Genomic DNA, 13,746 nt, shown 5'->3' with positions numbered 1-13,746 from the left:
AATATTGGAGTGCCCCAACAGCTATTCTCTTAAGCCTTAATGAAGGGGGTGGTGTGAGGTCCCCAAAACATCCTGGGATATTGAGTTTGGTATAAAAACCACCTTTTTTGATCTCAACATTTTGGGTACGGTGTTCCAATCTTTTAATTCAACCACAACACTTATTTCTTTCTCCATGAAGGTCCCTCAGTGTATGGAAGCAGCCCACACATCACCCAGATGCCCCATAGAGCTAATTTTTTCAGCTTTTCTGACAATTCCTATTATAGGTATAGAGTAACATCTACCTAGGCTCCCTAGTGCCATCTAATCCACAATCTCAACCATTGTAGCCCTAGGATGCTTTAGGATGACCGGCCCCTGAGTATATAATTTTAAATTTCAGTTCTAAAAGATTTTATACACAATAGTATATTTAGATGCCCATCAGATAAGGGCAGTTAATACCTTTTGTTTTCCATCCTTTGCGTCTTTCCTGCTGACAATATCTGCTCTGATTTAATGTTTAACCAGCACTGATCTAACCAGTTTGCAGGATTGCCCAGTCCTCAGGACATCATGGAACTAATCCTCTTGTTGTCTCATTGACAGATTGTAGAATGTTGCCTTCAGTGATCCTGGACTTCCCCACCTGACCGTTCCTGGAAGGCACAACAGAGGCGCCTGGGACCGAATCATGCTGTGCCCGTGCCGTAATAAGTCCCGCTTCTTGATTGTCACCATTTTGCTGCTGTCCGTTGTGACCTGGCTCTACCTGTCGGTCAGTGACACAGAATGTGAGTGTAACTCCTCTGTAATTCACATTTGAGATAATAGTGGCAGAAATGTATCTAAAGCCAGAACTTCTTTTTTTTTTTGGTCTGTTTTTTTTATTTTTAAGTAATACCAAACATACAATATTTAATTGCCATTATACCCCTTATTTTTTTTTTGTATAAAGTTCACTTGAATCGCTCACATTCAGTACTCCCTGCCGAATGGGACTATTTTTTCCACCCTTTGCTGCAAATATATTAAAAGGATTGTAAAGCCTCAAGGTTTTTCACCTTTAATACATTATAATGAAAAACCTTCAGCTCTCCCAGACCCCCCCCCCCCCTTTTCTTACCTTAACCCGATACAGCAATGTGCATGAGCACTGCGGCTCCAGCTGCTGTCTCTCTCTTCATTGGACAGATTGATAGCAGCAAGAACCATTCAAATCCAGTGACATGATAGCGGCACATTGTTTTTGTCAATGGACGCAGCACAGGACTCGGAAGCGAGCCCCCAGGGAAAGCGGCTTTCCCTGGAGATACCCGATGAAGTGGAGGGGCCTGGATCACCAGCGGTGCACCCAATGAGGATGATCGGGACTGCTCTGTGCAAAATAATTGTAGAATTTTGTTTTTCTTTTACTTTCATTTTGAATGACCATGGTAATCGGGACAAATGGAGAGGGGGAATCTCCCTAATGGTTACACAGACAGCAAATAAAACCTGACAGATGTTCTCATCCCTCTCCACTCTATTCATAACTAAAGTTTTGCCTTTACACTTTAAAACAATGTTTAGCTCTTAGAAAAGCTAGTGTCATGTGTGTAAATGAAATTGACACACTGTAGAATATGGGTATAATTTCAGATTTTCCTTTGTGTGGCCATGTTTGTCTGAGCTTTGTATTGCCCCTTTCAGATGGTACGTCCCCAGGGGCTGCCGCACCACATCTTCCCCCCAGAGCAGCCTCCCATCAGGATTTGGAAGCCCGCCTTCAGGAGGCCGAGGAGGAGAACCGACGGCTGCGCCTGCAGTTGGTGGAGCTGAGAGGTGAAGATCAGGGAACAGATGGAGACAACAGCAGCCAGTGTTCTCAGAGGAGTCTGACGGAGAAATGTGAGGTGAGTGACCCTACGCCTGGTGATCATCACCACCGATTATCGTCTTCTGCTAACCATTTAGTGATGTCCTGTGCTTTCCCACAACAAACCCCCACAGCAGCTTCCATTGCTAGAGAAGTATTTACTCATTCTTCATTTAGGAGTGGACTAAATGGTCAACAGTGAAGAAAAGCAATTATTAGCAATCCCTAATCTAGTTAAAGGTGACTGGTTGCGTAGGGAGTGCAGGGTTCAGGAGTGCGTTGCGTAGGGAGTGCAGGGTTCAGGAGTGCGTAGCGTACTGAATGCAGCTGCTGAGAGCAAAGCTGTCCCTTTATAAACACCGAAGGTTTCTCAGTTTTTACAAGTGACAGCGAGCAGCAGGAGTGGAGAGTGAGAGCTAGAGTTCTGTAAAATTCTGGCTGCAAAACTGGTTACATGTGACAAGGCCTTGTGTTTGAAATATGTGGCTTTGGGTATCATAAGGGCCACTATTGCCGACTTCTGAAAATGCCTGGTTGTTCAGCTTGCCATTGGCTGCCATACTTCTCAGTTGCTAACCCTAAACCAGTATACTGATCCGGTGCCCTCATTTCACTCTTTACTTGCCTGAGATCAGCATTTTGCAGCCTGGAGGTCTGAATTAATAGCCAGGCAACTAGCATTTTAAGAAGACGAGTTTAGTGGTGATGGTCGGCTCCTATGGGCACATGAAGAATGTAGGTTTTGCCATCCATACTGAATGCCCTCATCTCTTTGCCTCTCTTTCAGCTTATTCACGTTGCTATTGTTTGTGCCGGCCACAACAGTAGTAGGGATGTGGTGACTTTGGTGAAGTCCATATTGTTCCACAGGTAGGTAGCCTACTGCTTCAAACCCTCCATCGTAAATACAGATAATGCCCAACTCAGGCCAAAGCATTTATCTTTTTGGATAGAGCAGGAAAGGGTTAGTTTGTCTGGATTTAGCCCTTATATAGGGCAACAATAGAAAAAGGTCTTGAAGTAATATTAAACTCTCCTTGTTGGTAATTGTTTAATACCTTACTGAGTATGGAGCTTCTTTATAATTTAATCCTTGCATATGTTCCTGTGTGAGCTGGTGCCATGTGCACTGATCCAGGTTTCCTGTTTCAGGGTGGCTCCTATCTTTTCCAGTTCATTTGGAAAAGGAGATGCCCCCAAGAAATATAGATAGATAGATATTCTCTATATATATCTCCAAGAGACTTTCTTTTCCAGGGTCCCATGGAGTCACCCCTACATGCAGGGACTAGAGTTGTCTGCCTAGGTTGACAAGACACTCCCCTGCTGCTCCTCCCCCTTCCTTCTCTAACTGGCTTGTCCACTGTCAACCCTTTCCTGTGAAGACCAGATGTTCAGGGAAGCAGTGCTGAGAGAGCAGAAGCCAGCAGCATTGACTGCAAGTGCTGGAGTAAGAAGTAATTGACTGAGAAATCTGTGCTCAATGTGTTAAACTAAAAAGCAGTGGGTTTAAATCTATTTTCAGCTGCACTGTTATTAAATATTATGCACAACTTTTTAATCATAACCCCTTTATCTCAAATATATCGCCTACATATACCTAGATCCAGAAAAAGCAAAAAAATCAAACACAACAGCCTATTGTGTGAACTTTCAGGAAGGTCAGTCCTTGTGAATACTAATGAATAATATGTTGCTGGTGGCGTCTTGCCTGATACACTAATGACCACTAGAGGGAGTGTATATAAAATACAGTAATGAAAATATATGGACCAGCAAGAGGGTAAAACAAATGGAAAATGTCATCAAAGGCTCAGCGGCCGTGTATTGTGTAATGTCCCTCCAACCTCTTGTGGTTTTGGAATTGACACTTTTGTAATTGTATTAAATGGCACAACAAGGGCTCTGACATTTCATTGCTTGGGACTGAGGCATGCTGGGAGATTTCTGCAGCGCCAATACAACTCGCACAGTGAGCATGCTCAGCACTCCTACCTGGACTGTTTGGTCTCATAGGAATAGCTGGATCTTTCTAGAAGTGTCAGATGATCAAATTAAAGTTGACAATAATGAAAGAATAACGCCGCAGGAAAGTATTTAATGAACTTCTCAGCCGCGGCCGTTCTGAGCGATAAGACGAGCTGACGTTTTATAATCGGCACATTTCTGTGCCGGCTGAGGGGCTTTAATGATGGGGTAAGAGGGACGGTGTTGTGTAAATCTCTGATTTCTAATGCTGCGGTTCTGTCTTACGGATCTTTTTCATGTTGTCTCCGCTTCACAGGAGGAACCCGCTTCACTTCCACCTCATCACAGACTCCGTGGCTCTGCGGATTTTGGGCAATCTGTTCCAGACATGGATGGTTCCGTCCCTGTACATCAGCTTCTATAATGCCAGTGACCTCAAGGTACCATATCCAGAAATCACAGCATAGCTATGTGACCGCTTTATCCATGGCAGCCAATCAGACAGCAAGCACCTCATTGGCTGGCTTTTTTTTTTTTTTTAAATAAATGAAAGGTCAGTTTTCCTGTGTGTGGAGTTGCTTGGTGCTGTTTTGTGAGTTACTTCCAGTATTTTGTGTCTTTGAACTTCCAAAAACCGAGGTGTCACTTCTGGACTTGTTTATTACATCTCATAGAGCGGTGGTCTCTGAACTGGTCCAGGGGCCGCATGCAGCCCTTTGCTTGCTTTTATCTAGCCTTTGGGGCACAAATTTATTCAGACGCCAATGAAGGGCACATTTTCTCCCATTGACACCAACAGTGGGGCACAATTCCCACCAATCACATCAATGATTGCTACTAATGACACCAACAATTCCCCCACCAATGACATTAATGATGGGGCACAATCCCCCCCATGACATTGATGGGGCACAATTCCCCCCCCCCCATGACACCAATGATGGGGCACAATTTCCCTCCAATGACACCAATGATGGGGCACAATTCCCCTCCAATGATTGGGCACAAGTCCCCGCCAATGACACCAATGATGGGGCACATTTCCCCTCGCCAATGACACCAATGATGGGGCACATTTCCCCTCGCCAATGACACCAATGATGGGGCACAATTCCCCTCGCCAATGACACCAATGATGGGGCACAATTCCCCTCGCCAATGACACCAATGATGGGGCACAATTCCCCTCGCCAATGACACCAATGATGGGGCACAATTCCCCTCGCCAATGACACCAATGATGGGGCACAATTCCCCTCGCCAATGACACCAATGATGGGGCACTATTCCCCCCCCCCCCCCCCCATGACACCAATGATGGGACACAATCTTCCCCCAATGACAACGATGGGGCACAATTCCCCAATTCTGATGGCCATAGTCCGGCCCTTTGTTTAGAAAGCTTGGAGAGCCCTGCCATAGAGAATCCTCTGCAAAGAGTGACACCATCATTTTCCCTTGTAATGGGCAACTCCATTCAGTAATGGTGAACTCCAGGCAGATCTAAAAGACACAAATGAATTTCTTGCACTGTACATTCTTGGAGCCTACCTCGTTTTCCTGGCTGAAAGAGGATCGCTCTCAAAAGCTTGTATATATTTATATTTTTAGGAGAAATCTGACAATACTTAATTTTTCTGTCTCTTCACAGCCGGAGGTCTCCTGGATCCCCAATAAACATTACTCTGGAATATACGGCTTAATGAAACTAACGTTGACCAAAGCGCTGCCATCCGACCTGTCAAAGGTCATCGTCCTGGACACAGACATAACGTTTGCCACTGACATTGCTGAGCTGTGGGCTATCTTTAGAAGGTTCACAGGTAAGTCCCGGAGGTGCTTTGCTTGTCCTGTACAGGATGCAGGTTTTCATGTCGTCTCTCACCATGACCAAGCTCTCCTGCTGCTGTTTGCCTTCTGTAAAAAAATTTGCTGCAGGAGCACAGCAATATTCCTGATGGCGGTTTATCCATTTCCCACTCTGATGTGCTTTTGTTGCTATCTGTGTCCTCTTTCTGCTCACTTCCTTTTCTGGAGATCACACAGGAATCCTTTCTAATGGGGCCACTGATGGCAAAAATGCCTGACGGCTTCCAAGATTTCCCCCACACCACCCAGTGCTGAAAATGTTGTAATTCCACTTACATCTGATGTGTTTGTGTTTTGGTGACAGGGGACCAGGTTCTGGGTTTAGTGGAGAATCAGAGTGACTGGTATTTGGGAAACCTCTGGAAGAACCACAAACCTTGGCCAGCGCTGGGCCGCGGCTTCAATACAGGTACATTCCATTTATTTGGTTCTAGCATCAGCCCAGTGTCTGCCAGTGCAGCTTCACCAATACTTATATTCTTGCCATTATTTTATTTAAAGGGGAACTCCTTCATGAGAGAATTTGTAAGCTTCCTTCTGACCTCACCCTTTAAAAAAGGTTAATTGCCCGGCTGTCATTTTAGTGGCTTCAGTGCTTTTGAGTAGCTGATATATATATGTGTATGTATGTGTATATGTATATATATATATATATATATGTGTGTGTGTGTGTGTGTGTGTGTGTGTATAATGTGTATGTGTGTGTGTGTGTGTGTGTGTGTGTGTGTGTGTATGTATGTATGTATGTATATATATATATATATATATATATATATATATATAAATAGTGTGAGTGTAATTTTCTCATAGTCACCAGCCACTTTATTAGGTACACTTTGCTAGTACCGGGTTTGGACCCCCTTTTGCCTTCAGAACTGCCTTACTTCTTCCTGGTATAGATTTAACAAGGTGTTGGAGACATTCCTCAGAGATTTTGGTCCATAATGACATAACATCACCCAGTTGCTGCAGATTTGTCGGTTGCACATTCATGATGCGAATCTCCTTTTCCACCACATCCCAAAGGTGCTCTATTGGATGAGATCTGGTGAGTGTGGAGGCCATTGGAGTACAGTGACCTCATTGTCATGTTCAAGAAACCAGTGGTGAGATGATTGGAGATTTGTGATATGGTACATTTATCCTGCTGGAAGCAGCCATCAGAAGATGGGTACACTGTAGTCCTAAAGGGATGGACATGGTCAGCAACAATACTCGAATAGACCGTGGTGTTTAAAGAATGCTCAATTGGTACTGAGGGGCCTAAAGTGTGCCAAGAAAATATACCCCACTCATTACACCCCCAGCCTGAACTGTTGATACAAGGCAGGATGGATCCATGCTTTCATGTTTATGCCAAATTCTGACCCTCCCATCTGAATGTCACAGCTGAAATCGAGACGCCTCAGACCAGGCAATGTTTTTCCAATCTTCTATTGTCCATTTTTGGTGAGCCTGTGAGAATTGTAGCCTCAGTTTCCTGTTAGTTGACAGGAGTGGCACCCGGAGTGGTCTTCTTCTGCTGCTGTAGCCCATCTGGTTCGATGTGCTGTGTGTTCAGAGATGGTATTCTGTATACCTTGGTTGTAACGAGTGGTTATTTGAGTTACAATTACCGTTCTATCATCTCAAATCAGGCTGCCCATTTTCAACAAGGCTTTTTCGTCCACACCACTGGCGCTCACTGGATATTTTCTCTTGTTCCCACCGTTCTCTGTAAACCCGAGAGATGGTTGTGTGTCTCAGTTTTAAAATACTCAGACCAGCCTGTCTGGTACCAACAATCATACCACGTTCAAAGTCACTTAAATCCCCTTTCTTCCCCATTCTGATGCTCGGTTTGGACTTCCGCAATCGTCTTCACCACATCCTAGATACCTAAATGCTTTGAGTTGCTCTCATGTGATTGGCTGATTAGCGATTTGTGTTACCAAGCAACTGAACAGGTGTGCGTGTGTGTGTGTGTGCGCGCGCGTATAGATATATAAATAAAATCTCATTGGTCAGTTTACTGGGCCTGTCGGCTTCTACACCCCAGAGTGTTCCAACAGTTTCTTGGTTTGTAGTGCAAAAGAGCAGATCTAATGAGGTTAAAGCACCGCATATTGATGGCCCAGATACAATTTTATTCCATTATAGATAGGATCACATAAAATATTTAAAAAGGGAAGCCAAAGTTTTGGGGTCCAAGAAACGATCCCCCTCATCAGGCCTTAAAATAGAAAACCATGTATGTCAAATGGCTTGCAGGCAAGATGTTGGTATTTTTACCAGTGTAATATCTGGCACTGATCTCAGCATGTGGTTTACCCAACCCACCACTTACCATATAGAGGCAGTTTACTTCTATTCTCTTCCGCAGGGGTCATCTTGTTGCTCCTGGACAAGTTACGCCTGATTGGCTGGGAGGAGATGTGGCGTGTGACAGCAGAGAGGGAGTTGATGAATATGCTGAGCACCTCCCTCGCTGACCAGGTAAGAAGAATTAGGTAATGGCTGCATTGTCTGCACCCACTCCCATTATCCCCTATATGATTGGCGGATCTATCTCTCCCATCCAGGATATATTCAATGCTGTTATAAAGAGCTCCCCCAGCCTGGTGTATCAACTTCCCTGCTACTGGAATGTGCAGCTGTCTGACCACACACGCTCTGAGCAGTGTTACAGTGAGCTAGCCGACCTCAAGGTGAGAGCACCATGGGTTGTTCACCCTTCATCCCTTCCTTGTTCCTCTCCATTCTGGACAGCATGTTCTTCTATCCTGATACCAATTGTTTATATCATTATTATAGTACTATAACATTCTTTGTCATTTTTGTATTCTGGTATGTAAAGAAAAAAAGAATCCTCTTGCTGCAGTACTCGCCATTTCCCCAACACTGTCCTCAGCAGGCTTTTTGCACCATGAACGATTCTAGAGACAGTCCTCTTCCAGAGTGAATAAATGCCCAGTGTCATTAAACCCATATCCTGTGAGCCCAGGCTGTCATAGACACCTCCCTGGGGGCAGGTTACAATTGGCATTGGGTTACAGGGTTCTTGGGGGGAACAGCGCTAACAGAAATGAGTGCCGCTCTGTCCAGGGGTAAGGACTGCCCACTTCTACCTCCAGAAAAATGGAAAGACCATTACATGACAACTGGTTTTGGAGACCTAGAGAGTAATTGCTCTATTCCACCCCACCCTGGCATAATGCCCAGGAGGGTGGGGCAGATCCGCAATCGTGATTGGCTGTCGCAGCAGTCACGTGATCGGAAGCCGGTCCTGCTGGCTACAGATATCTTCTCGGGATAGAGCATGCTTTTGGCAGATCAGTCTTTGTGCTCAGAGCGTGCAGGGAGTGCGCTTCCAGAAAATAAACGGGGGGATTTTTGCTGTTGGGGTATCAAAGCTACTGGAAATTTGGCACTGATTAAGCCCGATGGACCTCACCTACAACTTTTGTTTAGACTGAGCCTTTAAATTGATTTGCAATAAAACTGGCACAGCAAGCTATATATTATGGCAAAAGTTCATGAATTTATTGGACACAAGACTTTTCTGTTTCTTGTTAGGAAGAGCGTGAGTGGAAGGAATTTTTAATTCTAAATGTTGTCCTTTGTTTTCCCCCATGCAGGTGATTCATTGGAATTCCCCCCACAAGCTCCGTGTCAAGAACAAACACGTTGAGCTGTTTCGTACTCTCTATCTCACCTTCCTGGAATATGATGGGAGCCTTCTGCGGCGGGAGCTGATTGGCTGCCCTGTGGACAAGGAGCAGAGCAATGAGGTGGACCCATGTTATAGTTTTACACTGACAAGCTCACATTTTACATTCTGTTCTGCACTGTATGGTCGGATGTACATACACTTGCTCAGACACGCACCAGAGGCGTTTAGAATGAAAATCAGTTTGAAAAAATGAGAGCAGAATAAAAGCATACAGGATGGATGAAGTCATGACTCCACTAGTTCTGTATATTAAAAAAAAATAAAATAAAATAGATATAGAGATGTACATATAGAGATCTTCGTCTCCTCAAACACTGCTCTTATTGATTGTGAGTAGCTAAAGCTTGTTGGGTTTAAATAATCTCGGTCTATTTTTTTTTTTCCCCCTCACTAAATGATTTGTCAATCTAACTCAGGCAGACGACTGCTGAGATTTAATAGCGGTAAGCTCTGGCAAGGGATTGGCAAGATCTCCTTGGCTGTAGCTCAGGCAGGGTGATGAGAGCTCCTTGGCGATGGCTCAGGCGGGGGTGATGGCAAGATCTCCTTGGCAGTACCTCATTAGGGATGATGGCAAGATCTCCTTGGTGATAGCTGAGGCTGGATAATGACTAGGTCTCTTTGGCGGTAGCTCAGGCTGTGTGATTGTCAGGTCTCTTTGGCGGTAGCTCAGGCTGTGTGATGGAGAGGTCTCATTGGGATTAAGCTGCCTGGGTGCTCAAGGTGGCCTACCAACACTCTTGGTAATCCATATATTTGTATTCTCAGGTGATCTTGGAGCTTGTTAATGCAACAGCTGACAGACTTGCCTCTGAGAGGTTATATTTTGCCTGCACACCTGACTACTCCTTTAGATCCATACCAAGTTTACAGCCCTCATTTTTTTGAATATTTGAATTGAGTCTTGGGATCATGTGACTTGCATGACGGTACTAGTTTCTGGTCATTGGCTGCTTGGGTATCCACTCCTGTCACATTGTATGGGTAGAGAGTCCTTGGACTTGCTTGTACATTACATTACAAAAGGCTTGGGGCTTCTTCTGTCCCAGTGGCTGAACTGAGCAGCATGGTTGCAGAAGATGGCTATGTGCAGCAGGGAGGGTGGCTTCTAAGTAAACCGGTTGCTTTTGAATGAATGAATGAGCAACTTGTATAGTGCTACCTATGCGAACTGAATCGCCTCAGGGCGCTTTCTTGCCACCAGAGTGGCTTTGTGTGGTCCTTTACCCTATAAGGTCCTGACACGCTTACAGACACATACAACATTGACATACACACATATTAAGGCCAATTTTTTTTTTAGACAAGGTCTAATTAACCTACCAGCATGTCTTTGGAGTGTGGGAGGAAACCGGAGTACCCGGAGGAAACCCACGCAGGCACAGGGAGAACATGCAAACTCCAGGCAGATGGTGTCGTGGTCGGGATTTGAACCAGCGACCCTATTGCTGCTAGGTGAAAGTGCTAACCACTACACCACTGTGCTTTTCCCTGCATGGATAGGTTCACTTAGTCTTCCCTAGAGAATCAATTTAGTATGTTATGTGACAGGTACTTCATCATAACGTATATTGCTTGGGTACACTGTTTACTATTGTTTCTGGTCTTCGTACACAGGCTGCTCTGGAACAGCTGGACGAGGAGGACGTCTGTTATGACTTCCGCAGAGAACGTTTGGCATCCCACCGTGTCCACCTCTCCTTCCTCCCTCATCAAACCCCCCCAGAGGATCCTAACGATGTCACCCTGGTGGCTCAGCTCTCAATGGATAGGTTGGTTTGGCTCCATTGACATGCACTTTGAGGGGGAAAAACACTTAGGGTAGCTTCACACTGCCCAGCTGTGCTTTTGTTACAGTACAGCTAATCCATGGTTTTTGTGCAAATTAGCTGCACTTTGCTATAGACTTCTATGAAGTCCTGTGGTTTTGGTGCAGTTGGTTTTAGAAAGTGCACCATAGATGCAGCATGCAGGAGTTTTAGTGTGCTCTCTGAAATTGCAACAAAACCACAGGACCTCATAGAAGTCTATGGGAAAGCACAGCTAACCCGCACAAAACCATTGGTTAGCTGCACTTTGCCCAAAGCAGAGTGGCATCGCAACGGGGCAGTGTAAAGCCACCCATAAGGTGTGGCCTTTAAGTGTTAAAGGAGAAGTTCACCTTTCATAACGTTACACCCTTATTTGGGGAGTAATGTGTTATGAACAGACGGAGCGCTGCACCTCCCCGATCCCCACTATGACTGCTAACAGTGATCTTCTCCCCCTGGCTAGCTGTCACAAGGAACTACCATGGTGCTGTGGTAGTTGATTGAGTCTTGCTGTCAGAATGCATACATTTTCACGTGCGAGGTGCAAGCCGATGCACTGACAGATCTGCAGAAGACCTGCATGGTCTTTACAGGCTTTACATGCTCCTGCAACAAAAAATAATAAATGCACATTTTTTTAACGTGCAAAAAAATATGCATTGATAATTTTATATGAAAAGGCAAACTTCTCCTTTTAAAAGAAGTATGAGATTTTCATTTTTTTTTTTTTTTTTAAATCGTACTTACCTATGTGGATGCCGCATCTGTCCCCCGCCAGCCCACAGGAGTGCTGGGCTGTGGAGGGATTGGGAAGCGGAAGCGACTGGCTCAGGCTCTCGACATCTCACTGAGAAGCTGAGCTGGGTTCCAGTCCAGGCATGTGGGCAGATCCTGACCATATTGTTGCGATCTTTCCCAAGCCTGGACCAGCTCTGTAATGTCTGCCTGCTGTAAACGGGTCACGGGTGTGCAAAAAGATCTACACTCCTGTGATCCAGCTTTGGTTGTACTTGTCCTTTAGGACACCTATACTTAGAGAAATCGGGGACTGTCATTGCTGACCTCCTGAAAATTTTATTTGCTTTACTTTCATACCGATTTATGTCGTCTGTACTGGATCACTGATCTGAAACAAGTCGATAAGGATTTCACTGTCCGGGTGCTTGTTCTAGGTTTGTCTTTCTGAGAGTACAGAGGTCAATTGCGCGCCATTCACATTTTCGTGATCTCTGGTGCGGCGCAGTGACGCAGGTTAATGTGCCTTTCATTAAGGCGACCCTCATTTGAATGGGCTGCTGATGGACCAAAAAGCACACCTGCACCATTTGCTCCACCATATGTTGCTGGCACTGCAACACCTGTGTGTCGAGGGTGTGTTCCTTTAGTGCGCCGTGTATGGCACATTACCGCAATAATGTATGAAGCCAGCCTTGATGCTGATGATCTAAAAAGTTATAAATTTACAGTTATCAAAATAATAATCGCAAAGGTATATAAAGGGAAATGCAAGCGCACACTTTTCCCACAGGATTGCCTAGTTTTAACGTTGTCTTCTTATGTGATGCCTTTTATAATAACTTTGACCAATAAAAGCAAATGTGTAACAGCAATCACTCCAATTCTTCTTTATCCAAAACGCGTCGTCTCATGTCAGTATGTTTTTTATCTTCTCATTCTGTAACACTTTTTTTTTTTTTTTTTTTTTTTTTTTTGATCTCTTCTGTCTCTTGTGTATTTATTTTTGTTTGTTTTTAATAAAAGTACCATATAGTAGTGTGGATTTGGCAACAGATTGTTTAAATTTTATAACAAATAAACAAAAGAGATCACATAGTGTTATAGAATGAGAAGAAAAAACTGACATAAAGTGGAATTGTTTAGAATTGTATGGTGTAATATTACAATTCCAATAATTATACCCAAGTAGATATCTCTTCATGTAAAATATTTGTGCAAACGCTGATTACCATTACCAGCCTTCACCCCCATGCAATGGGCACTCGCCAAAAAAATATCTTTTAAGGCAGCGAGGGTGAAGTTAGGAATGTCTGCAGGCTTGCAAGAAAATCTTCCCAATCTTTCTCACTTTGTAGGGTAGAGCTCCATTCCTATGTCCCCAAATACCAAAGGCAATAAACGAAGAATGTCTCCATAGTGCAGTATTGGAATGTACATACAATTAAAAATAAAACGGTATAAAATACATATAAAATCAATCTAGCAAAGAACAACCACAACATACAGGGATATACAATGTAATACTGACATATAATCACACACATAGGTTGGACTTGTGTCTTTTTTCAACCTCACCTACTATGTCTGTGTATGTAACAAGCCGCTAGACTTACCGTTTTTGTTTTTAATTGTAAGTACATTCCAATAAATACCGCACTATGGAGACATATTCTTAGTTTATTGCCTTTGGTATTTGGGGACATAGGAATGGAGCTCTACCCTGTAAAGATTTTCTTGCATTGAAGCCTCCAGATATTCCTAACTTCATCCTCGTTGCCTTAAAAGATCATTCTTTGGTGAGTGCCCAT

The 13,746-nt window shown here is 44.2% G+C and overlaps 1 protein-coding gene across 2 annotated transcripts in view; it reads left to right on the top strand.

The window, feature by feature from the left end:
• The window catches only part of LARGE2 (LARGE xylosyl- and glucuronyltransferase 2), a 38,101-nt gene that overhangs the window by 18,333 nt on the left and 6,022 nt on the right, over nt 1–13,746 (top strand). For both annotated transcript variants that reach the window (XM_077461879.1, XM_077461890.1), the window contains exons 2-11: nt 592–776; nt 1,675–1,877; nt 2,628–2,710; nt 4,125–4,248; nt 5,460–5,631; nt 5,982–6,086; nt 8,040–8,152; nt 8,239–8,364; nt 9,295–9,447; nt 11,007–11,161. In XM_077461879.1, coding sequence (XP_077318005.1) covers nt 677–776; nt 1,675–1,877; nt 2,628–2,710; nt 4,125–4,248; nt 5,460–5,631; nt 5,982–6,086; nt 8,040–8,152; nt 8,239–8,364; nt 9,295–9,447; nt 11,007–11,161 — 1,334 coding nt within the window. In that variant the 5' untranslated portion in view covers nt 592–676. The remainder of the gene's footprint in view (nt 1–591; nt 777–1,674; nt 1,878–2,627; nt 2,711–4,124; nt 4,249–5,459; nt 5,632–5,981; nt 6,087–8,039; nt 8,153–8,238; nt 8,365–9,294; nt 9,448–11,006; nt 11,162–13,746) is intronic.

This window comes from Lithobates pipiens, unplaced genomic scaffold (genome assembly GCF_037356315.1).
Source record: "Lithobates pipiens isolate NorthernLeopardFrog02 unplaced genomic scaffold, aLitPip1_a1.2 Scaffold_10, whole genome shotgun sequence".
NCBI lineage: Eukaryota > Metazoa > Chordata > Amphibia > Anura > Ranidae > Lithobates > Lithobates pipiens.
The sequence above is the reverse complement of the archived record's forward strand: the minus strand, read 5'-3'. Positions and strand labels throughout refer to the sequence as shown.